The 27,312-nt window shown below is 37.0% G+C and overlaps 1 protein-coding gene across 1 annotated transcript in view; it reads right to left on the bottom strand.

Annotated features, from left to right (window-relative positions):
* Positions 1-1,700: 1,700 nt before the first annotated feature.
* The window catches only part of LOC124359981 (homeobox protein B-H1-like), a 41,615-nt gene continuing 16,003 nt past the window's right edge, over positions 1,701-27,312 (bottom strand). Inside the window, exons 2-3 of the mRNA XM_046813194.1 lie at positions 15,016-15,226; positions 1,701-4,767 (exon numbers count right to left, since the gene is read on the bottom strand). Coding sequence (XP_046669150.1) covers positions 4,374-4,767; positions 15,016-15,226 — 605 coding nt within the window. The 3' untranslated portion in view covers positions 1,701-4,373. The remainder of the gene's footprint in view (positions 4,768-15,015; positions 15,227-27,312) is intronic.

Raw genomic sequence — 27,312 nt, 5'->3', positions numbered from 1 at the left:
CTTCAGAAAAAGATATTTCTAATTAAAACTCTTTAAATTTAAGTTATTTGGATTATGACATGTGACAATTGTTTTCAATGATTGTTTTTTAAACTATAAGTTTAAAAAATTACACTGCTTCAAATAAAATTTGGCATTTGTAAATCTACCTTTTACAATAGTTAATGTTTTTACATTTTTTTACACCACAAATATTGCGAGTATGATACACTTTTAGACCCCTACTTGCACGCTGCAGTCTCATTATAGTTTCTGTATACGTAGTGTAGGGCTATACTTATTATTTGCACCTAAACTAACAAAAATTTGAATATATTTAGTATTTGTAATGTTTTACTATTATTATTTAGTTAAATTAATTTAATATTAATTCATTTTTATACCTATTTAATTTTTTTGCAACATAAGTAAAAGTCCTCTGTAAAGAGACAAACGAAAATATCTGTATCTTATACAGATATGAGTCTTGAATATTCCAAATCCAGTTGTCAACAGATATCAAATTGCCACAGTGAATTGTAAGCTCTTGTTATTTTTACAAATTATATTTTTGCCATTATGCAGAGTATAGCGTAGTTTTTAAATGTAAATTTGTTATTGTGAAGTATAACTGCGTTTTGTGTTGAATACGACGATATATTCGTTGGTTTCCTGTCCTAATAAATTAGAAATAAAGTAAAATATTAAATAAAAACTGTACCACGAATTTATTTGGCACCAACGCATGGTAAATATAATTAATATATTTATTTATTACTTATTATTTATGATCATGTGTTATTTATTTATGATTATATTATTTATTTATGATTATATATTATTTATTAAAAATAATAAGTGTTAATAAATAATACACAAGTATCCTTTGTTAGTAGTTTCTTTCTGACAATGGAAGGATTTTGAAGAAAATATAATTTTTTTGGATATTTTTTACTATTCAGTGATAAAAAAATCAGTAACTACGTTTCTAGACCTGAAATCTGATTCCTTCCTCAGGTGAATACTGGCCTAACACACAACTACAATCTAGGATATGTGTTTTTAACAAACAATATTCACCAGAGGAAGAGTTCAGATTGCAGACCTCGAAACGTAGCTGATATATTGTGTCACTAAATAAATGTCTGAAAAATGTATGTCTTTTTCACAAGGATATGTTTGAAAAATGGATACATGATTGTAGGCAAACAATGAACAAATAAAGTACGGTAATATATTTATACATCACTAATTTCACGTTTTCAAAATTGCTAGTGACGAGGATGGCAAAGAAAAATAAGGATGCTAGAGTGATCTACAAATTTTGATTTTTTTACAGCTGCATCTATACCATCAGATATTTTTAAAGATGGGCCAAGAGATCTGTGCGCGCCGACGCGACGTGGCTGTACTAGCCATCCACAAAACATTGATCCCATCTACGCGCTGTAATTCTGTGATTGATTTAAAAGAACTGAATGTTTTTAAAAGAACTAACGGAGCTTCTTATATTTATATATAACCACGACAAAACTGAAATAATAAGTAAATATTCCAGTTTTTGCCAGTTCTGCCATGGGTAATACTGAACAGATGGGCTCTAAGAGAAAGCCCGATGATTTTAGAAAAGGCGGACGGCCGGTCTGTGCGCGCAGACCGCTTGGTACATATGTACTTAGTCCGTATACTGGGGGAGGAGGCCACAAAAACAGAACACTGAGTCACATAATTTGTTGTATTTGTTAGGAATATTAACATGTTTATTTACAAAGCTCGTGGATGACAATAACAGTAACTAAAGTACGCTATACAGACATGCATCTAGGCTAATAATACTGCAATCTGCCAGAGCCGGACATGCGTTGCGCCCTTCTTCACTTCCAAAATTTAACAAAATTCCTTTTTTTACCATCAATTGGGTAGAAAATTAAAAAAATTCAATAGTCAAATAAAAAATAAATAAATTGACAAACACTTTCCAAATTAATATTATAGTCTATTACTAAAATACTTAAAAAAACTAAAAGATAACATATTTTATTCTTCTCTCAAAATATAAAAATAAAATAAAAACATATGTGTGCAAATTTGTGGGTTCCGAATGAAAGACTTTAAACTATACGACTTTTTGAATTAGTCTAAACATATATACGACAGCATAATAACAAACGATATACTTAATTTTAACAGTATATTTTTTACACATTTTGAAATAATTTTCTAATATATCATATTTGAGATGTATTTGATGTATGTATTTGTAGTATTTTGTCTTTTAAAACAAATACACGAACAATAAAAAATAATATCTTAACTAACGTGAATAAGAGAGAAAGTCTGTTGGGGCGTGTGGTTTGTCGCCCGGAAAAAAACGTTTATTGGAGCTAACACTTCAATTAACCTCAGCACATAACCTCAATCGGAAAAGTTCCTGTCCTCTAATATTTTTAAGAACGGCCTTCCCGAACAGCGTTTAAACCTTCTTACTGAACAAAAATCCCCTGTTCTTGTCATTTAATTTGTGTTTCCTTAGAAAAGTTTAGACTTCAAAAGGGCGCGAGAACACGCCGGGGTGGGTCTCGAAGCTAAACGGTACTACACTTATAACGCCGGTGTTTCATCCATTTCGAACCATCAGAGGAAGTAAAACATCTGTTTGGGAAGTTAGAGACTACTGTAAAATACTTGTTAATGATTAATCTTTATGAGGGATCTTTAGATATTTGCCAACCGCACATCTGAGCTTTTAACATGGGTATACGAATTGAACTGCGTTATAAATAGGGCTCGTCTCAAACACTTCATTTTTTCACTTCAGAAACTTAGATTTCAGTTTCCCAATGTCAATGAATTTGTACAAATAAGATTACCTGTTAATACTAATTTAAAACTAATACTTGAAGTATAAGTTTCTGAAATGAAATATTTATGGGTTTAAGACGAACTAAATAAGGCAGTTTTTTTGAAATTGTATCCGCATTCCTTTTTTATTTGGTTAAAGTTGTTATTGACGATGGAAAGTTTGAAAGTATAATCGAATTTCGAACATTTGCTATCGTTATATGTTACAAAATGTTATATGTTACACTACGTTTCGAAGGCTCAAATCTGCCCTCTTCTTCACGAGAAAAAAGACCATAAGTTGTAATAAACACCCGATGTTTATCCAGATATATAACAGCAGAATCTCAGATGCGCGGCCGGCAGCTAACTAACGTACCTCCTTAAGTAGGCCAACGCAATATTTAATGTTTACTTGCCAATAACGATATTATTTTTTTAGAACATGTTTTAATGTGAAGAAATGTTTCTTTTATTTTAAAGTAACTCAAATTCGCTGCGAAAAAGGGTGATATTTTGGGTAAAAGTTAGTGGAATACGTCGGTACTGCAAATATGAAGAATATAACCTCCCAAACTCACATTTAACTCCTCACACTAGTACCTTGCTAGCTACTCATCATCTCCTATATACAAATACACAAGTACAACTGTACACACAGAGTGGATTCACAAGACTCAACTTATTTATATAGTAAGTACTTTGAGTAGAAGTGAATGGTAATCTACAGTCAATAAATACATTAAATTTACTCTTATGATACAATATTAACAATTGTGTAGGATACTCGCACGGGGTCGGGCCACCGAGTGCGTTCACAACTTTAAAACGAGTTGTTGGCGGTTAAAATACATTTAGTCGTCGACAAATCTTCGTTAAAAACTTAACAGAGCTAAAGAGAGGTAGTAGTTGACTTTGTCGTCCGTGGAATACACCGCAACAAGTCACACCGGTTTGAACGTCTTTGAGATATCCCATATAAATGCATTTTTCAATATCCTAGGTAAAATTTATTAATATCACATGAGGGCTTTGGCCCTCTGAGTATTTAGGTTTCTCTCTATTACTTAAAAACTGTCCTATGCTATTAAAAAATGTATCCTATTCAATAATAAAAAAGCTTTTGCGTAAAACAATAAATTACTAAAACACTTTTAAAGCTTTAAACTAATAGTTTAAGAACGCGCAGCGTTCGGTACAGAATCGCTTTCAACCGATGATTTCAAGAGTTAGTTTATTTTTGAAGGTCTGGCTCTAAGTATGAGACATGCAACTGTAGACCTATAGGCGCAGAGAGACGATGTCGTGAACTGTAACTTTAGTGGTAGACACGGGCCTTAAAGCTAACATCAACCATAAACACTGCGTCAAGAGTCTTGGACCGAGGTAACGGGGGTCGTATTTACACAACATTCCGTGAAGGAGCCTAAGGTTGCCGAAGGAATGGTTCTTCACTGGTACCGAAGACGGAAAGTTCCTGTCCGAGGGAGTGGAAGAAAAGATTGCACATTTGAGTTCCTTGTTTCACAGAGGGTCCACTGGGCGGTTTGAGGTTAGACTTCGACGTTGGGTGAGTCGGGAGAGTCATCCTCGACGTCGACCGACTGTGGACTGTGCGGCGGGGGTGGCGAGGGCGAAGGAGAGCGTGGTGGCAGGGGGTGGTAGTAGGGGGCGGCGGTAGGGAGTCCTGGAGGCGGCAGGTGCGAGGGACCCGCCACCCCCGGGTAGAGGCGGTACGCCAGAGGCTTCTGAAGCGTGGTGACGGCGGCGGCGGCCACGGCGGCCTGGCGGTAGTAGAGGTCTGCGGCGCTGGGGGCGGTGCTGCCTGCCGCCCCTGGGTACGGCCAGCAGTAGGGCGGCCCACCGTAGAGTCGCTGGAAAGCCGCATAGTTCCCCGCCTCCGCCAGCAGCTCCAGGCCAACAGCCGTCTGTCGCTTCCACTTCGTCCTGCAACAAGAAAGCCACCATATAGAAGTGAGTCACATTATAGTCTGCACTTTATCACTTTATTGATTGCTAATTGAATAGTTAAGAAAGTACCTATCTAAAACATGATGTGCAAACTTTGTATGGCATGTGCCAATAAAATATTTTTCAGACGGATGTATTAAAATTAATACGCAACCACTGAATTAGGTGTTGTAATATAATATCAAAAAGTAACTTTCATTGAAATCAATTGATGAGATTTCGGATGAAACCTTCGAAATCAAGCTAAGAGGAGTAAAATATTCCTACTCAACGAAACCCTACAAGTTTTGGAGGAAACTTTGGAAATCAAACTAAAAGGAGTATAATATTCCTACTCAACAATACCCCAGAATTTTAGGAGGAAATCTATGAAATAAAAATAATACTCTCCTCTCCACATGGCTACGCAAGGCGAAATTTGTAATGATGTAAGTCAGAACAGAGCACGCATTGATTTCAATAGAACGAATAATAGTAATTATCACAATAATGTGTTTATGCGCAAGTAAGCCTGTTTCTTTTTTGTAATCTTGTGCGTAAACTCTCATCCCCACATCGACAAAATTGCCTGCCTTAGGTGTTTCATATACGAGTTGAATTATTGGATAATCAAAACCACACACGAGATCTAATAAAGTTCGTCCAGTGTGGAGAGCGACAACAAGGAACCTCGGAGAGGTGATTACGCTCACTCCTCTACGCCGTTATTACAGCCATTACGCTTGTTCACGTATCATTAATTAACGAGAGCATTAGAGCCGATAGACACATCACGGGGCAGCGGCAGGAGTGTCCGCAGTGGCGGCGTGGCGCGTTGGAGGAGTCAAGGTCCCGGTCTCCATTATGCCACCGATTTTAATTGAACTGCCCGGCCGGGAGGAGACAATGTCCGCGGGTAATGGAACATGCCACGGTTTACTCTTTTTACCGGTGACTTAAACTGTAATTATTTACTTTGGAAGCGTCCTCTCACGGACACGAGGCAAAACCGGCGGGACGAATGGCAGAACGTGCTCCGGGCCAGCGTGTGCTCGTCTGCCCTGGCAGCTCACCGCCGAGCACATAGAGACCTAGAGAGGACACTGGAGAGTTGTGAGTGGATCGAGCTTTAGTGCATTGACTCGCTGTGTACGAGACCAATAAGCGTTTCGTTCCAAGCAAGTTTTGATCCTGTTAGAGTAACATGTGACTCCTATGTTTGACTTTAGAGACTTAGAGAGGACAATGGAGAGTTGTGAGTGGATCAAGCTTTAGTGCATTGACTCGCTGTGTACGAGACCAATAAGCGTTTCGTTCCAAGCAAGTTTTGATCCTGTTAGAGTAACGTGTGACTCCTATGTTTGACTTTAGAGACTTAGAGAGGACACTGGAGAGTTGTGAGTGGATCAAGCTTTAGTGCATTGACTCGCTGTGTACGAGACCAATAAGCGATTCGTTCCAAGCAAGTTTTGATCCTGTTAGAGTAACATGTGACTCCTATGTTTGACTTTAGAGACTTAGAGAGGACAATGGAGAGTTGTGAGTGGATCAAGCTTTAGTGCATTGACTCGCTGTGTACGAGACCAATAAGCGTTTCGTTCCAAGCAAGTTTTGATCCTGTTAGAGTAACGTGTGACTCCTATGTTTGACTTTAGAGACTTAGAGAGGACACTGGAGAGTTGTGAATGGATCAAGCTTTAGTGCATTGACTCGCTGTGTACGAGACCAATAAGCGATTCGTTCCAAGAAAGATTTGGTCCCATTAGATTAGTAAAAACATTGTAACATTTTACATCTAAGTTTGCCTTTAATGAATAATCTTGATGTTTTTCAAATAATTACTAATTTAACACGTTGACTGCGACAAACAACATTGACGGCTTGCTTCGTATAAGAATAGTTATCATCACTCAGTATTGACTAGTAAATGCAACTTAATGGGTATGGCGGTTATGGAGATATAACCGAATCAAGCAACGTAGAGTGTGGCTGCTGCTTGGATGGGTGACCGCTGAGCGATCCTGTCCTTGCAAGCAGCTCGCCTGCCCGGCCATTGGTGATGGTTCGGAAGTCACCTTTAAGCCATTCGCGTTGTGCCCAGTTTAAGTGTTAGAGAGGGTTTCTTAGCCCTAACTTGGGCTGGTAAAATAAGAAATTTACTATTACGTGTTATTTATTTTAGCTTGACAGTTATTATTCAGTAGTTGTAAAAATATGTATGTGGAACCGCAATTTTATTGTTTGTGAGTTTTTCTTGTAAGGTAAGTTTTGTTAGTGGTTATCTAGTAAAATATTTAGAATTATAATTTAAATTGCTAACTAATCAAGTGCATAATCTACATAATTTTGGTGACACGCTCAGCATCATTCTATTTTGATTAATCATTACACAACCAATTTAAACAGAGCACTTAACCGTGTTTTCTTTTCGAAGTGCTCTAGAATTGCTTAACATGAAAAGATTTACATGATCGTATTTAATGGTTGGCCATTACAGCGCGAACTCTCTTGTCATCTTCTCATTGTCTTCCTGCACGATTGTCCGACACAATAGAGGATTACTGGTGTTTTGAAAGAATCCCATTCTCTTTTGATGATTACTCGCTATCGTCAAATTTGGTGACGAAATTGTTTGACAAATTACAGTCCGACTTTATTAGGCCCTTAAGTACATATCTCACTGTCACTTCAGGCGATCAGCAATATTGTATAAGGTCAATAAAGAGAGCGACTGGTGTTCAAGAAAAGTATACTAATATTATCCAGCTTTAAAAACAGAGGAAAGTTCATGGTACAAGGACGATTAGTAAAATACGGTAATTTAAAATCAAGACCAATTATAGACAACAAAATTTAAAGTAAATTAAATATATTTTTAATTTTAGGATAGTTAAAATAGAACTTACAGCGAAGTAAACGTTGTTTCAACCAGTTACAGCTCAAATGGAGCGTTGAATTACATGAGTAAGTATTTTGGTGCATTGATTACTCATATTGACCTTCGTCGTAAGTCACAGTTTCCATTCCGGGAAGATTAATATAGATTTTCCCTTAAAACGTTGAGTAAAACCAATAAAAATACCATTTGCATTGAAAGAACTTCATATAAAAATAAGGGATCTCTAATGCGATGAAATCTTCAGATAATGGACTTTGAAGATCATTACTAAACAGTTTGTATGGAGGAACTTGACATTTACACAGCTATTCATTGTTTACATGACAAGAAACAGTGTTGAAGTTTAACCCAATTTTTGCTCCAGAAGAAGGACTCTTTTTTAGACATGTGATGTTATTAGTTTTACGACAATACATGATATAATAGTGGTAATAGAGGATGATTATTGGGGAGTATTAGTATACCGAGTTGGAAGAACAGAAATGGTACAAGAAATGGACAATATAATCCATCTTCAAGAAAGGTGTAAAAACGGTGCCAAAGAATAGACAATGATAGGTGGTAATAGCGGAAGATTGTGAAGTAAACAGGATTTTTTTCGGGCATTTTTCATCCCTTTTCCTTCAAAATTCTCCCATTGTCAAAAATAAACTTCAAATGGGGCGGAAGATTAATGAGATAAAACTTGATCTTCGGAAAAAGTTCTTCGATAACAAACAATATCGAGTGCTGTGAACATGAAACGGTTGAGCAGCCCTTGTTCCATTGGAGGAACCATTACGTATGACAAATTGCGACCGCAATAATTAGTACAGCAGCAGTTTTATGAGCTGAAATTGTAACTGCTTTGAATGTGAAAGAGTTTGACGGCAGAGAGCGGTCTGGAGTCGGAGCCGATTCGCCCTGCAGTGCGGTCGCTGTATGGGCTCACTCGGGCGGAAACGCTACCCCGGCTCCCCTAATGACTGCTATATATCACTTCTCCGCTGTAAATGCCCTATTTGAATACCCACATCTAAATTGATTCGGTCAAGAAGAAAATCGATATTAATGTGTATCCGTTGCACACTGGACCTCGCTATTAGTGAGGTCTTCGTCTCCAGACTCCAGGTCTCTCCTCTTGTGGTAATCAGGTGTGCTGCACAGACTCACACAGGATCAAGATTTAGAGCCTATTTGTCAAATCTTAACAGTAGTGTATCCCAGGTGTGAGTAATTGCAGATCGAAATTGAATTTGTTTTAATCTGTAAAATAGTGCAGTAAAGGTTCACCCAATTCCAAACTGTAAAAACCGTCAAATCACTTTTTTAGAATTGTACATTATTCATAGGTTTCTTCTTCCAGCAAAGGAGTTGAAATGAAAATGTACTATATGATTTAAAGCCTACTGGATGCTCAATTGTTTTTTCTCTATAATCGTAGTGGCTCATTACATAAACCCAACACAAACAACCTTGAAACTTACACAAGAATCAAAGGATATTAAGGACCTGAAAGTGCCTTCTTAAAACATGTCATTGTCCGCCGTTCGGTACAACAGCTCTTGAAACCCCAAGAAAGAACTGTATCGATTTTGAGGCCAAAAGATCAAAGAGAAATCCGACCATGTCTGGTCTGTCTGTGGAATAACTCTTGATAGAAAATCCTAGAGACTTCAAACTTGGAATTTAATGATACCCTATTGATTTTGGAAAGGTAAAACTGCAGTTCTTCAGTGTGTCTTTGTGTGTGTGTGATAGATCTTTCGTACGTTGTGTCGGTATTAAAAATACGTTTATTCAGATTTTCAATACTTTGTTGTATCAGTTTATTAATACACAGCATTATTATTATTTCATAGTGATTAGAATTAAAAAAAGCAATTAGAGAATTTGTACACACTAAAGTGTGTTTAATGTTTAAACTTAATATTGCTAAGATCAAAAGTCAAAAGTATTAGAAAGTTTGGACATGACAGGTTTAACGGTTTGTAAGAATTGTCATCCTTGATACATGTATTGTTTTTCCTAGAGCCATAAATATTCTGAAACACAGAAGTCGTTGACAAAATAGCAACAAAAAACTGGACGAATTGTTTTTCAGTGGTGTTTGAGGTTTTGCCTTTTCTTCATGAATATGTTCCATTGAGGGAAGATGTTTTGTGGATGGCTTCAAAGCCGCAGCGGCGAAGCCGGGATCAACAATGAAGGCGATGGACTGTGTAATAGCTGTCCTCAACGGGGCCCGTGGACAATCGATTGCTGTAGCAATTAATAGCCCTGCAAGTCGCCTTGGTCAAACAGAGGACGGGGCAGATGCTATCTCGGCACCTCCGGGGCACCTTTGATGTAGGGCAGGTAATGAAGTGGTCTCTGGTGGATGGAAGAAGCGTGTGAGTGTAGATGAATCCTTAAATTGATACAGGTACTCCCCAATACGTGACTCTCTACTAGACGTAACGGACTGTGACTGAAAGACCATTGATACAATTTGGTGAAAAAAGATCAAGGAATTATCAGTCGAGTTGCATTCATGGTGTTCTTAGGCGGACTCTCTACTAGACGTAACGGACTGTGACTAAAGACCATTGATATAATTTGGTGAAAAAACGGTCAAGGAGGTATCAGTAGAGTTGTGTTCACGGTGTTCTTCGGTGGACTCTCTACTAGACGTAACGGACTGTGACTGAAAGACCATTGATATAATTTGGTGAAAAAAGGTCAAGGAATTATCAGTCGAGTCCAACTACATAATCTGAAGAAGTTGATTTCCACTGAGAAGACACATTTTAAGAAGATGGTGAAATCGTAATGGAAAGAAAGGGCTAAAATTATTCGCAGTTGACAGCACATACAGTTTTATAACCTTTCACTCAGAGGAATTTTCAGCGAAGTCCCTATCCTCCCCATCTAGTAACGTCTCAGGATTAATGTTATTTCCGTTTAAATTAAGGGAGCACGAACTGCAGTGAAACACAGGGAAACAGCACCACTCGACTCAGGATCAGGTACTTACGAAAACTGAGAATCAGCAAAGACCCAATAATCTAATAAAGAACGGTAAAAGGGAATTTATTTTCAAAATATATTTATCTCACAGGTAGAAAATTCTAAGGGATTTAAATGAGATTCGTTAGGTGACATCCACATTTTTGTCATAAAGCAATTTTAATGACTGTACAAAACGTGTTCGATAATTATGCAACTTTTTATACCAAATGCTTAGGCACAAATAAGGACAAAAATGACCGCTAGTGTTATAAAATATATATTGGAGAAGCTCTATGGCCTGCGAAATACTATTTAAACCGTTTTAGGATGTAAATCATTTTAATTTTATAACAAAAAATGTACTAGTGCTCGAAAATTGTGAAAAATCCAAATTGTGTCTAATAATCACGATTAGTCAGTGAACCGACAGAACTACTATTCAATAATAAAAAGAAATGACTCAGCAGTCCACACTGAGATTTGAAGCCTAATTTACTTAATCTATCTTGGTCATCACTTAACGTCTTTATTCTGGTAATTGAGGTAATCAAATGGGTAAATTGTTTCTGCTCAAATCGTAGTACCGTATTGAAAAAGGTCGAGTAGGATTCAATTTAATTTGTTCAACTGTGTTAGTGAAAAGAATCCTGTAGGATTACAGAATATAGTGTGAGTTAAACAATCATGACAACCAGCCAACGTATGTGGCCTTGAAGACGGAAATATTGTAAAAAGAGCTGTAACTTACTATTTCGTTCTGCTAAAATGTCTTGATTTGAAAAGATACCTTTGAAACCTGCAGGTTATTCGGTTGCACAATAATAATCCTGTAAGGGTTTCGTAAGCACTCTCTTGCCGAAATGCTAAGACAAGCGCAAAGTTCATTCCAAAATGATCATCATTACTTTTGCTTCCCACAAAATTATGGAAACCTTTGCCCAGAGAGCCATCAGAGGCAAAGAGTGGTAATTATCCGACCGGGTTAAGAGTTGGCCGGGTGATTGGGTTTAATGACTAGCTGATTGTCGTGGAATGGCGGTTGTCGTGGACCAATGACAGCTATCGACGGACTCTGGCCACTCTGGGAGAGCGATAAACAGCAATTACTCCAGGAGCCCGAGCCTCTGGGCGGTGCAAATGAAGAATCATCGCTTGCCCTTGGTAAATGTCCTCTTCAGCAACAGTTAGAGGCGCTCTCGACACTTGACTCTTCACGTGGCTCGGGTTGTCCTTACCACGTGACTTCTAGTTGGCGGAGTCAGAGTTAGAATTTTGTGAGTTCTCTAGACTTTCAGGGCTTGGTCGACGTCCAACTAAATATTTATATTCTTCATTAAGTATTGTTATTCCTCATTAAGTATTGATATTCTTCATTAAGTATTGATATTCTTAATTAAGTATTGTTATTCTTCATTAAGTCTTGATATTCTTCATTAACTATTGATATTCTTCATTAATTATTGTTATTCTTCATTACGTATTGATATTCTCCATTAAGTATTGATATTCTTTATTAACTATTGATATTATTCATTAATTATTGTTATTCTTCATTAAGTATTCTTATTCTTCATTACGTATTGATTATCTTCATTAAGTATTGATAATCTTCATTAAGTATTGATATTCTTCGTTAAGTATTGATATTCTACTAGGAATCATCCATGACAACACTTTTTGAAGAATTCTATTCTTTTGGAACTAGAACTACTCATTGTACATTTACAACTTCAGTTCGTTGTTACTGAAGGAAATAGGAATTTTCCGGAAATTTGCCATCTTTCAATAATACAAAAAATTAGTCACACAACGTTTCGAGATCTGAAATCTGATCTCTTCTTCAGGTGAATAACTTACCTAACACATAAATACAAACTAGGTTAAAATGAACAAACTATACCAGAGCGTTGTGACACACGTAAGTCAGGAATCACAACCACCGTGTTGGGTGTCAAATTCACTAACTTTAAAATATACATGAAATGAAAAAAAATATATATAGTGCAATGGATTCAAAATATATAGTTGTGCTGACATAAAACAACGTTTAAACAAAAATGTAGATATTACATTTAAAAGGTCCTTTCAATTAATAAGATTTGTTTGCTGTAATGCAACTTTGGAACCAGGTGATATTTTTGCCACTTTTAGAGTCCAGTGGGGCGTAGCTCTTTCCATACCACATTTTCGAGTTCCGCCAAAATTAGTGAGCCTGATTATCGATTTCTTTGGTAGAGGAACAGTTTGTAATTATGTGTTAGGTTAGTTATTTACCCGAAAAAGAGATCAGATTGTAGATCTCGAAACGTAGTATTACTGAACGATGGCAAATGTCCGGAAAATCCTGGTTCCCTCACAATCCTTCCATCATCAAAAACAAACTTCATTGTCACTATTTCAAATTGTAATTATTATTCAGAAATCAGATTAGAAGACTAATAAATGTAGACTGTTTCAATAGTCTGAGAATAGGATGGAGAGAATTTACAACAAAATAAACGTTTGCTTTGTCGGAAGATGTTGCGTGCGCTGTTCTCCGCTATGATAAGGAACATAAAACGCAGGAAATGATGCAAATGGTGATGATAGGGTCAGGGTGAATACTGATAACCCTGTGTTGGCCAGTGCAGTGAAGCGATCTGACAATGTGCTGGTGGAGAGAATGTCATTGTGGCTCTGTCAGTCGTTAGTTGTTTTGGATTTAATGTTTAATGTTGTTCAGTGGGTTTAATACGGGAAAAAAATAACAGCCCGCAAATCAGTATCAGAAATCAATACATTAAGCACATTTCCAACATTTTTGCCAAAAGTCTTCTCTGTTTTTGAGGTTTTCCGTTTGGATTTATGCAAAAAAAATGGCTATGAAGAGTATTCAAATATTGCAACAAAACTGTATGGTGATAAGATCTTAAAATTTTAAAAAATCTGAATTTATGTTAATTTCTTCCTGGACCGAATAAAAGAAAGTAAACTCATGTGAAATGTAAGTTACCATCATATTTTGAAGGCTGTTAATGCATAAAACGGAAAAGCATTTACAGAAAAGATTATACTAAACATTTTGATGTTTTATATTTACTGTATATGAAGATATATACGATAAGTGATAACCTAAATAGAAAAATAACTCATATTGGAGGTATATAGTAAAGCAGCATAACATGTAATTTAATAAGTAGTTCATTATATTATTATAAATTGTCGTGGTAATTGGTCTAACTTAATTAGAATAATAAATAAATTTTACTTTTTTTAGGCTTTTTAATAATATGTAGACACAGCACCTCTTACTTAGAAATTGAGCACGTTATAAGAATTTATTAAATTATAGTGAAAGATTAATACATAAACAGATATTGACTTATAAATAATCATCATAAGTTTGTTCATCGTATTATCGGTAAGGCTGAAATTAACATTGCAATAGTTTGTCATAGGTAATAAAAAATGTAAAGTAATGTGTTATTTTATGAGGTGAAGTTAGGGCTAAGAAGCCCTCTCTAACTAACCAACGGCTTAAAGGCGAATTCTGAACCACCACCAATGGCCGGGCTTGTAAGGACAGGATCGCTCAGTGGTCACCCATCGAAGCAGCAGCCACGCTCGACGTTGCTTGATTCTGTTATTTCGCGATAACCGCCGTACCCGCTACACCGCGCCACTGACAAATAAGCTAATGAATGTAAATGTAGGAACAGGGAGGTTCTCAAAATAAATAGGTGTAAACTGATAACTAAATCATCACCATCATAGAAGAGTTTATGATGAGTCGCTGGGATATCTAATCTAAAAATATCTTAAATTACCAAAATTTTAAAATCTGGATACAAAGATAGTGTGAATTAGTGTGAATGAGTGAAATGTAAGTCTGACTGTGTGTGAGTGTGTAGAGTATTTGCTGTTTGAATATATGACGACTGCTATACAATGTTATATATTGTCTAAAAGCAATAAAGAAATGATTTGATTTGATTTGATCACCAAAGTTTAAATTTAAAATCCTTCTAAGGCTACTGATTCTCAAATTAAGTGGGAAGGGTTAATTCAATGAGAATTTTGAGTTTAGCTCCATTTCACCTTCCTATTAGTGCAGCGCCTGTAATCAATTGTACATCTGATGAGACAATGAGAATGTCTCTACACATAGATTACACTACATTTTGTAGTCTATATGTCACTGATGTCGAAACTATGTAAAGAAATCATTATGAGCTTCATCGTCGCTGTCAGTTTTGGATATCTTCAGACGAACATGAGTCCAGATTCCAGGAGTCAAGTCTGTGATGCGTCAGATTCCAGACGCTGCACTAAGAGGAAGGTGAACTGGAGTGAGGCTCAATACTCTCATACTATTTTTGCACTGTCCTGAAACTAACCTCCTGTTCTGGTACCAGGTCTTGACTTGCGTGTCGCTCAGACTCAGTTTGGCGGCCAACTCCATGCGGTCCTGGACACTCAGGTACTTCTGGCGCTCGAAACTCTTCTCCAGCGTCTGCAGCTGGTGGTCGGTGAACGCTGTTCTCGCCTTGCGCTGCTTCTTGTTGAGGCTGTGACTGGAGCTGCGAGTGCTGTCGTCCTCTTTGTGTCCTGCAACAGATACAGATCTCACTGAGTACATACGGACTCTAACACAGGTAGCCTATTTATTGAGTTTGATTTAGAGAGAAAACTGTTCTTCAGATAGAGGTCGGTGATCTATTTCACATCTTGTGCTGCAAATACCACAACGGCAATGGCATTTTAAAGCTATCGTACCACCAATCATATGGAAGACTCTTGGAGCAATTGGAAACATATTACTCCAAAAAATATTACTAAATGTTAATAAAAACAATACTTTCCCAAATTGTTTATTTTTCGAACGAGGCCTTTCGAAACCAAAGGTTTCATCGTCAGGCAACTCCACAAAAAATAAACAATTTGGAAAAGTATTATTTTTATTAACATTTAGTAATATTTTATCATATGGAAGTCCTGATTCTGATTATGAGAACCACGTATGTTGTATAATCGACAATCACTCAGGTTGCAACTAAATTAGGCTAGACTGTTCAAAAAATATCCGATGAAAACTTAGTTTTCCAGCTGCTCCTTTATACCTTGAGGTTTCGTCTTTAAAGTAATTCATAATGAAAGATTAACGATATAGCTAAATATTTTCGGTGGTTACTTTGATTGCAAAAGGTACGTTTTAATACAGGAAAAGTACAAAAAATCCCAGGTTCAAGTTCGGTTCTTCCAGAAAAATTTAGCAGGCTTGATGGTTTGAACAAATGGAATCATTTTCTAACAATAAGTAACATTATAAATACTTCTATTATCACTTATAAATTTGTGCTGATTTTTTTCTCAAACAATTCCGAAACAATTTGTGATTGGTCGTGACAGCCATTCCGAAGTCTAAAAATAATTACAGGGTTGAAAAAGTCCAATGATTAACTCGACGTTTCGGAGACGGTATATCCAGCTATCCGTAGATTTGGCAGACCCGTGAGGCGAAAGGAGATCCGAAAACTCGAAAACTTTTTCTAAAATGCAAATCTGAATGTTTTCCAAACCCTGCAAAGTGGTTCGACAATAGCTCCGGGCAATTTGGCGCTGACAAAGGCGCTCGGGACCGTGATAGACCGTCTCAGTCTGAATATCGAGTCTGTTTACAAAGGGGATCGGGATAGTGGAGTCGGCAAAGTGAATCAGTTGAGAAGCTTTTAGGTCCATCAGACTCCCCCGCCCCCACCCCCGCCCCCGGTCAGATCGGTCGGTCAATACAGCCTTGCCCCTTGACAATTGGCTACTTGCGCCGAGCCGCGCTCCTCTATTGTTCCTGCTCTGAACGACTCGTTGGCGGCGCTTCTTACCTCTCGTTTTGTCTTCTCCAGCAGCCTCTTCGGAGTAATCTGATATTGTTCTTCAAGTAACCGGCGACGTAATGAAGTTACCGGTAATAGTATCAACGTTCCGTTGTCTCTATGGGACTTTGAATTCAAATTCGCTCAGACTGATCGTGGTTCGCAAGTTGGACCACTGGTCCATGAATACGGTACAAAAATTGGTACAACACTGAGGCAAGATGAACTAGCTTCACTGCAAGGACGTAGCCAGCGAGGGATTCAAAGGGTCCGGAAACCCCCCAAATTTTCAATTACTTTGGGGGGGAGTCCTAGGAAGTTCCTGTGTGAAGTAGTTTGCACGGAACGGAAGTAGCCAAGCGTCGAATACAGCGAGCCATTCAGCAGAAGTAGGTTTATAGTATGGAGGCCAATAACATCATCTCCTCGTGGTCCACGATGACAGGTTCTCGTGATTCTTAATGAGTTTGAGCCCAACACTAGTAAATCTGAGATATTATCAACAGGACAGATATAAGAGATGTTCACGTCTGTCATAAGGACATACACTAGATCAGGACAGATATCAGAGATATAGGTCTGTCATTAGGAGAGATATTAAAGGTTTTTATCACCAGGATAGATAAAAGAGAAGTATGTATATCATCAGGATAATCACCAGAGAGCTTTATCAGGTATCCCCGACGTAGTTATATAATCAGGAGAGATATCAAAGATGTTTATCATCAGGACAGAATCAACGTTCTTTGTCGTCAGGACGGATAAAAGAGATGTTTATTACCGCCATAGATATTAGAGATGTACGAGAAGAGGAGAGATATATCAGAGGTTTTTAATTAATTTACGCGAATATTACATTCCACATTTGGCGACTAGAAGAAGGATGGCGGACATCTTGATTCTTCATAAGATTGTTAACGGTGCTCTAGACTGCCCTCGTCTTCTCTCTCTTCTCGAGTTTCGAATTCCGACATCCACTCGTTCCGGGGACATCTTTTTCAAGAGGGCACTTCCTTCTCTTTACAGCTACCACAGCTGTATTCCCAGACTTATGAGAGAAGGTAATGAGGTTTCAGGTGGTGTGGAATTTTTTGGATCCTCTTATCAGTCATTTCGATCGTGCTTGGGGAAGCTACTATGACGGGCAACTAGTTCTTAATTTGTTGTTGTTTAGCTGTTTACTGTTATTATTATTGTGTTCATATTATATACGTGTTATTATTGTTGTCCAGATTCCTATATATATATTGACCCTAAAGTAACCCACCATTATTATTTTTATTATATAATTTTTGTTGTTTAGCTGTTTCTGTTGTTATTATTATTGTGTCAGATTTATACATGTTATTACTGTTGTTCAGATTATATAAATATCATCTCACTATAGACCATAATGTAACTCGCCATTATTATTATATAACTTTTGTTGTTAGCTGTTTCCGTTGTTATTATTATTGTGTTCAGATTCTATACGTGTATTATTGTTATATAATTTTTGTTATTTAGCTGCTACTTTTATTATTATCTCGCCCAGACTCTTTACGTATTATTATATTATTATTGTTGTTAACTTGCAATAATTATTGTTGTTCAGATTCCATGGATATCATTACACTCATCATAAACCTTATTTAAATCACCATAATCCTTTATGTTATTATTGTTATTTTTCTCTGATTGTGTTTTGATTTTGTTGTTTTGATTAATGTTAAGTAAAATGCTTGGTTATGGATAGCTGCCAACTTTGTTATAAGTTATGTTGTACAAAATGGTTTACCGTTGAAATAAATAAATTACACACAGCGTTCCTCCACAATCCTCGTTAAGACAATGCTATATAGAAATACAGCTTCCAAAATATTCTATTTTTAATATTTTAACTTAACTTTAGAATTTTAACAATTAAATTACAATGTTTTATAAACTCTTAACCGCATTCTTTACATGATTCCTGCAATGAAGCGAACCAAGCGGAGGGCTATTTATTATAGTATAGTATTTGTTATAGTATTTATATCGTATTTTTATGTATAATCTTTGTCAAGAAAACAATCCTACTTGGTCTATGTTATTAATTTATATGTTATTGGTTTTTGACGCATGTGAACTAATTTATATCTTCATTTTTGTATCCATACAGAGGCTTGTACTATATAAAGCTGTAGCCGATTCTAATGGTCGGTGGACTGGGGAGCCCAACGTTGTGCACCAAGCGCTCGCTAAGCCAGAACAGGGTAACGATAAGCGAAGTATGACAGGCGACAGAACGGGTTATATAATACATCGTCAAATCGCGTCTGATTAGATTATAGAATGTAGTGTGTGAGAGTGAGGGGTGTGGAGAGGGGGTGAGGGGTGGGGCGGGGCGGCGCAACATGGCGGCAATACACCAGATAAATAAACAATAGGGAGAGAGAGAGTTGATGAGCGCCAGGACTGGATGGCAGTTGGTAATACTGCAGCTGCCGGTACCTGCTAGTTGCCGTGGCACCCATGTTTTATCAGCAATTACTGTGTTTAAAAATGTTTTCATGTACATTTTTTTTCATTATATAATCAACTATAAATAATATTAAATCGTTTTAAGTGGCCAACTTTGAAAGTGGAATAAAGATGTTACACACTCAGATTCTCTAGGCATGAATTTTTGTCACAGTTAAAAATCACCCTACAGTATGATAATTTCGATTAATTAGGGATTAAAAGTTGAAATTTGAAATTATAACTGTGGAGGTGTAGGGTCTTTAATTCTAGAATAATAGTGAATAGCGGTATGAAAGAGGGGTTTCAAATGTAACATCATTACGTGGATTGTATTTTATAATTAGGCATAATCGTATAATTTCGTTAATCCGATGGTGCAGATTAAAATAGTGTACTTGTATTTTTGGGTGTCAGGCAAATTTTTGTCTGCCTAAAGTTATATGATCAACATAGGGGTAATATTCGTGTTTAATCCTACAATTGTTAGTATCTTGTTTGAATTTCCCATATATTATCTCTCTAGTATTTCCATATTTTTTCACTTTTTTCCATATAATTTTCACTGAATCTCTACTACTAAATAAATAATACGTGTACTTGAGTAGAATAGATGGTTTTAAAAGAGTGATCCTTACTTGAACTATGACTATGAACCTTTCTTTATACGTATATGGTTTAGACAATATCGGAGAATTTGTAGAGAATATAATTTTATTGCATTCATCACAAAAATTGCATTTGTATTTACTTTATATTTTATTTTTAATTTTCAGTCAGCGCGGATCTCGCGTTTTAAACTTATACAATTTATTTCATATTTCTTATCCATTTTTTGTACATTTTTTATACACAACATTTCTTGTTACAATTTTATTTCTATTTTTGTAAATGTTAGTAACTGATATTTGCAGTAAAGTTGTTGAAAACGATGCTTATTGTGAAGTAAATTAGAATAAATGACTGCCTAGGTAAACTTTCCAGTAAACTTAATTTAGTTTCTTGTGCTTTAGACTGTTCTATTAAAAGATGTATAGGCATTTTCATACATAATAATAATCTTAAAATTATATTTAATAAAGCATGTTTGGATTGATTTAGTGACATACACTAACTGGGGGGGAATATATAAATAGAACTTAATATGGTGAAATCGGTTAAGAATTAAACACTGGTAGAAATATTTACGCATGAAAATAATATCGGAGCGCAATTATATTGCATTTGAAAGTGGAAGTAAAAGTATTTTTTTTAATGTGTTCAATCTTAATTTTAAGCAGCCTAGTTTTTTTTTATTTTTATTTACAAAATATAAGCGCGGTGAACTGGTATATGAAATCGGACTTTGTTACTCTAATTGTGAATGGATCCATAGTGTAAGATCCCATACAGGGTACATTCCTGGAGTAAACGTATGTGATATTCTATGAGAATATAATTATGTCAACAGTACCAAAATATGAAGCCGCTTTAATACATACTGGCTGCGTGTAAGTTATAGAAAAGTAGCCTAGTACTATTGGTAGTATTAACTTAGCAAGATTAGTGACGTATATAGAAAATTATTTTGGAGGGCTGACACACCGGGTGGTTCAGGAGGTAAGAAAATACCCTCCATAAAGAGGAGCTCGGGAATCATCTCCGGGAAAATTATTGGGCTTTAAAATGTGTTCTAGCTAAAAAAAAAAAAACAAACTACTGAGTGCAGTTTTAATGTTTGTCTTTCAAAATGTCACGGGGGGGGACTTGAGCTCCCTGAGCCCCCATTATATACTCCCATGAGCTAAACAGTTATTGGACAGCGCTTTAACCTAGTCCTACCAAGTACGTTTTGACTGCGATTGCTGATTTAGCTACCTTTCATTAATGGTGTTCTAAAATAAATTTGTGCATTTTTAAGTGACTGGTAAAAGTGAAAATCTAAGAAAAAAGTTGCTTCCTTATTTTTTAAATCAACCATGAGATAGATCTATTGAATTGTTGGTTTCACCTAACAGCCAAGGGTTAATTTAACGAGTGAAATAAAACGTTCTTCTTATTTTCAATGGTACAACTTAAATGTTCCTATGCCATTTGAATTCAGTAATATACGAGTTTAAAATCGTCACTTTTTATTTAGGATTAACTTTATAAATTCTGTGTTGAAAATGGTGATTAATTGAAATAATTTAAAAAAATATGTAATTTGAGATTATACTGAACATTTTTTTAAAAATTTTTTTACGTTTTTAGCAAACGTTATAGAAATGTACTCATCAATGTGAGCTCAATGAACAATCAATATTGCCAAATCAAATGTTCCCTTAAAACCCCCAGATCCAGTCTCTCACGCCTGTGTAAAACCCTCAATCTCTGGGGTCCCGAATCAATATATGGTGAACCCAACAGTTCTGCTTGGGTTAGGAAGAGGTTCGGATGTCCCCGACAATTTGCCGGGAGCCGTTCCTCTCTCCCCCGGGAGTCTAACGCTGTTAAACTCGCTCAAAGCCTCGCTCTCGATTGCACGATTTTATTTTCCCTCCCTTCCGCTAAACATTCCACTCTCTTGGGTCCGCTCAGTCGAGCGAGTCGCTTACGGGGATCTCTGATCGTCGTTCTTCTCGGGCTTTGTCTGGTTATCAGAAACTAGTCGTCACTCTTCTCTTTGCGTTGTCTGGTTTCCAGATTTTGATCATCGAAATTCTCGGCCATTGTCTGTCTATCAGATTCTGATCGTCGATATTCTCAGGCTATGTATGAGTATCAGACTCTGGTCGTATCGCTTGTAGGACTTTGTCTGGTTACCAGTTTCTGATATTCATTCTTCTGTGGTTTTGTCTGTTTGACACATCGGGTTTTCTCTAGTTATAATGTTTCAATTGACACTACTTGTGATTTGTTTTGATACCATATTTTCCTTGGGCTGGTCATATTATATAATGACTGTTGATCTCCTCACGCAAAGAATACATAACATTGTTTCTGAAGCAGGGTTTATAATACTTCAGTACGGGTGGTAAACTTATTTATGATTAAACAATTGATAATCCGCTGATTACTTGAAAACAATGTAAGTAGGCTACTTTGCATCAAACTGCGAACATTTTACGAAATGCATTTAATTCATTTTTGGGTTTATGAGTATATCTGACAAGACCTCCGTTTGTTTTTTTCTTATTAGCTAATCCAATTGAAACGACATTTTTTAAATATTGAGAATTCTTGAATGTACACGGGTTCCTTTTGGTCAAAGGAAGAACTCTATTGATGTTTTTTTATGAAAACGCCAAAGGGCAGCAAAGTAATTAGGGAACAAATTAACAGTGAGTTTGGTTCTGTCGAGTCCTTTGGTCCTTGATCCGTTTATAAGTAGTTAATTTTCTAAAAGGAATTGGCCGGTGATTTTTATAAAACAATTTTGAACAAATAAAGAAAATTTGGGAAATACAGGGCGGTGACGACGTAACTCTAGACAGTCACGGAGTTGGGGGTCACGGGACGACTCCGTGATTGGGACAAATTGCAGCAAGGGTGACACCCTCCCCTCCACCCCCTCGCTTTGTGTCTATTATCATTTTAAGAGATAACATTATTCGCCACGGTCTGGACTGCGGGGTGACTCGATTACGCCGGGTTTGGGGTAATTTCGAATGACGACGACAATTAGCTTATGTTTGTCGGATTTAATTGCCCCCGCTTTTGTTCGCGTACGAGCGCTTTGTACCCCCTCACCCACGGTCACCCCTCTCCACCCCCCTGCAAACTCGATGACAATAACATCACTGAGTTAGGTTTCGCCACTCACAGAACGTAAAGTTTAACGATTATATCTGGAGTGTGTTGTGTATCAAACCACCTCATGCATTGTCAAAGCTAGGCCTCAAGATGGGATGAACTAGCAAAAGCTAAAACAATAACAAGGGTTGTTGAATTTTTGATGCAAACACATTATACTAGCAACGTGTTATCAAATAATTGTAGAAACAGAACTGTGGTCTTTTTCTTTATGCCGTTATCTCATTTAGTTCAGCAACGCATACATTAATTAATTCATTTGCATTATAATATAATACTAGAAAAAAAAATTAGTTACCAGATTGAGTGGTAAACTTTATATGGTAAGTTCGTTGACTGTACTTGTAGTGTCGTCTGAACAGGATCAGTTACCAGTACAAAAGCGATCAGCAAACAATTGACACGGCACGGCACATTGGTGACGATATGTTAGTCAAGCCGTGTTTGTGTATGGTAAACAGCAGTAGTTACCAGATTGAGTGGTAAACTGTATATGGTAAGTTCGTTGACTGCACTTATAGTGTCGTCTGAACAGGATCAGTTACCAGTACAAAAGCGATCAGCAAACAATTGACACGGCACGGCACATTGGTGACGATATGTTAGTCAAGCCGTGTTTGTGTATGGTAAAACAGCAGTAGTTAGCAGATTGAGTGGTAAACTGTATATGGTAATATGGTAAGTTCAGTGACTGCACTTATAGTGTCGTCTGAACAGGATCAGTTACCGATACAAAAGCGATCAGCAAACAATTGACACGGCACGGCACATTGGTGACGATATGTTAGTCAAGCCGTGTTTGTGTATGGTAGTAAACAGCAGTAGTTAGCAGATTGAGTGGTAAACTGTATATGGTAAGTTCAGTGACTGCACTTATAGTGTCGTCTGAACAGGATCAGTTACCGATACAAAAGCGATCAGCAAACAATTGACACGGCACGGCACATTGGTGACGATATGTTAGTCAAGCCGTGTTTGTGTATGGTAAACAGCAGTAGTTAGCAGATTGAGTGGTACCGGTCGTGTTGGTGGGGGGAAGGGGTGGCCCCGCCCCCCTCGGTGTCACAATGTGTGCTGTGACAATCCTCCCCCCCCCTTTGTAAAGTCGTAACGGGGTAGTGTAACAAACCGGTATATTGAGATTTCTGCAAACCGCCGTATTCTTTACAGGGTTATATTCGAGATAATATGGATCAGTGATACAGATTGGTACAGTTAAAGAGATTTGAAGGGATGGCTTTTGAAATGTAATATTATTTTCAAGGCAGCAAAACATAAAAATTACGTGTTTGATACCGATTTTTCCATTGACACCTAGGACTTCTGAAAAACTATAAGAATTTCTGTGTCTTTAAGGATTTTATAATTATTATATTATTTTATAATTATCTCCAAATAACGCACTAATATGCCTACTTTATTTTTGTAGTCATGGAGAGAATTGTATTTTAATTGAATAGTAAAAGTTTACCTAGAAAGTAGTTTTTCTACCTATTGCTACACTATACCTAATTTTTAATTCAAAATAAACGCCATGTATGCCAGCCATATCATAACAACCAAAATTCGAAATCGTTTATTTCGCAATATATTGATTTCATTTCAAAAACCGCTAATATTCTGGGGAACACCAAAGATTTCCAAAAATTAAGTTTGATACTACTATCAATGGGGATGTATTTTTTATACCGATAGTTCAATTTTGCCTTGTAGATATTAATATTTTGTGTTATTTTCCAATTGAAGGTAGGCCTGAATGATCTGCTCTCACTCTACCTTAGTGTGAGTAGCAGTCAGATACAGTGAGGGGATACACCGGGGGCTCAGCCCCCCCCCCCCCGAGATACAGCCGCCAGCATTGTTGAAGGGGTGTGAGGGGGCTCAGTGGCTGATCAATTGATCGGTACACTGGTGGGAGGGGGTGCGTGGGTGGTGGTTGGGGGAGTTGTTGGTTTGGTCTCGATTGTATTCGTTTGAGTACTGCTCATTGATGTTATCTCAAAAAATGGGTATTTAAAAGTCAACGGAGATAAATAAAAAATGTACCAATGTATGTTGCAGCCAAATTGATATCTTAAACCGTCAATCCGCGCGTCAGATCTAAAATGCGCCATTCAAAATCAGTATTTTCTTCAATTCCGTTGACCAATATTTTAACACTGCTGTAACGTCAAAGTAAACGAGAGGAATGTGTTGCAATTTTAAGTTTGAATCGCACACACAGTCTAAAATGATTTTATCATTCCTAATTAATCATATTGTTCTTAAACAAGCGAGTAAAAGATCGAGGACTGAAGTGTAACTCGCAAGGTCATTCTTGCCTTGCAATCTCAAAAGATTGAGTATAATTTCGTGTGAATTAAAAATGTACCTCGCTTCATTCTTTTCTTCAATCGGCTATGCCACAGGCCATACGTATTAATGTCAGTATTCTGAACTAATTAGATAACTGAACTTAATCTGATTGATCGTGTAGATCTGGTTTTAGGGGGCAACACTCGAGTCGCGGGAGCGTGATAATCGAATAGAACGACGGTTTTATCAATTAACTATTCAACACATTTAGGTACGAAACTAGGTGGTTCGGAGTACAAATAAAATCGCAGTTCGCTTTGTTTCTTGCAAATAAGTCATTGATTAATTACAATTTCTGAGGTATTCGGGCTTATAAGCTTATATCACGAGGGTATATGAAACGCAACCACACACATTTTTCCAACCAACATCAATTTCACACGGTTATCGTGGCTTTGTAATGAAATAAAAACCATTCTGCGGACAGATAAATGTGTTATCCGCCATAGTATATTTACTAAATGTAACAATACAGTTAATATTCTACATAATTTATACTAAAATGTTACGTTTCCTAATCTACGTTTTCATATAGTGGACATTCAAATAGTGTACATACGATACCTACTATTTGTAATGGTAAGAATCAAAGTATCTTTGTAAATTATTAATAAGGCAAAATCGTAAAAAATAAAGTACAAAACTAATTTACGTACTGTTCTAATTACTAATTTTGTTAAGAAGATGCATTTCCCTTCTATCCTTAGACATGCTTTGTTGATTACTCAACTGTAAATAACGGAATTATGAGGGAATTAAAATAAACACCCAGGCTGCAGTTGTTTTACGATACAATTGATACTAAAGTTGACTATACCTATTAAAACTTATTTCCAATGATTAAAAGTACATACTAAGTGATGTGGGTTGTTACGTTTTAAGTATTAGAGACAGTGACGTATATAGACAATTTTTTCGAGGGATGCTGACACACTGGGTGTTTTAGGAAGTATAAAGTATCCTCCAAAAATAGGGGCTCAGGAATGTTTCCTAGGAAAATTTGTGAGCTTCAAGATATCATAAATGTGTCCTATTTTAAAGTAAATTATTGGGCGCATCTTTTATTTTTGTCTTTAAAATTTTCAGGAGCCCCCTCAGATGCCCCCATGTTAAGAGTATATTATTAAAGGGTTAAGTATTGCTCAGTACTGAGATTTTTAATTTCAATTCCATAAGGAGTTTGGTTTACTTTCCTCAATAATAACACGCATATTAGGCATTCCGCAAGGTGGAAAATTAGTCCATCTTTTGTTCCCAAGTTTTGAGCCGTGGCAGCTTGTTAACGCTCGCTAATTCTTACCGGCCCTAAACCGCACCATTACGCTTCTGGTCTGTGCCGGGTTAAACTCGCCGTCACAATTACCATCACTATTACCATTACCATTACCATCCAGTTACCAGGCGGTCGCTGTCGAGTAATTGCATGTCTAATTGAAGAGCCTGCGACAGGATACGGGAACGATAACCGGGATAATTAAATCTTAACTGTGGTGTAGAACAACAAAAACACGTTAGCAAACACGCAGCGTTTAGGGCGATAGCGGTTCACGCGAGCTGCAGATTAACCGGGTCCCAGATTATCCGATGGCGGCGCGGGCGCAGGGCGTCGTGATTGACCGCGCTCAAAGCTATCGCGCCGATAAGTCTTAAATAGACCGCCCGCAATAAAGCTGCCTTTCTGTTTATCCCTTTTCATCTTGACTAGTAGATTGACATCAGAAGCGGATTTTTTTATACGGAACGTATTGCTTACCGTGATTGGAAAACCATAAAGATTTACGTAAAACTGTAAATGGCACTTAATTTTGTACTGAACCTCGTTTTAATGTATTTTTATTTTGAACGCTGAAATTTACATTTAATTAAAACTATTACGTATTTTTGTCACTTAAAAATAAGGTTACGGAAAGGTAACAAAATACATTCAAGGTCGTTCCAGCAAATGACTTAGGATAACTTTGTGAAAAGCGGTGATAAAGTATTTCTGGTGGTGTAACGGAAGTAGAGGCCATCGTGGTGGTACCAGCAGTTACCAGCGATAATTACTCGTCAAGTGCAGACTAGATTCTAGACTAGGTCTGATACACCCTGTGCAGTGCTCACCACATGCTCTAGCTTCCAAGTCTTTCAGTGTCCACCAAAAAGAGCAACGATGAAGAGTGTTTTTGGTGGTGTAACGGAAATAGAGGCCATCGCGGCGGTTCCAGCAGTTAC

The sequence above is a fragment of the Homalodisca vitripennis genome, chromosome 4 (genome assembly GCF_021130785.1).
Source record: "Homalodisca vitripennis isolate AUS2020 chromosome 4, UT_GWSS_2.1, whole genome shotgun sequence".
NCBI lineage: Eukaryota > Metazoa > Arthropoda > Insecta > Hemiptera > Cicadellidae > Homalodisca > Homalodisca vitripennis.
This window is presented reverse-complemented; position numbering and strand designations above follow the sequence as displayed.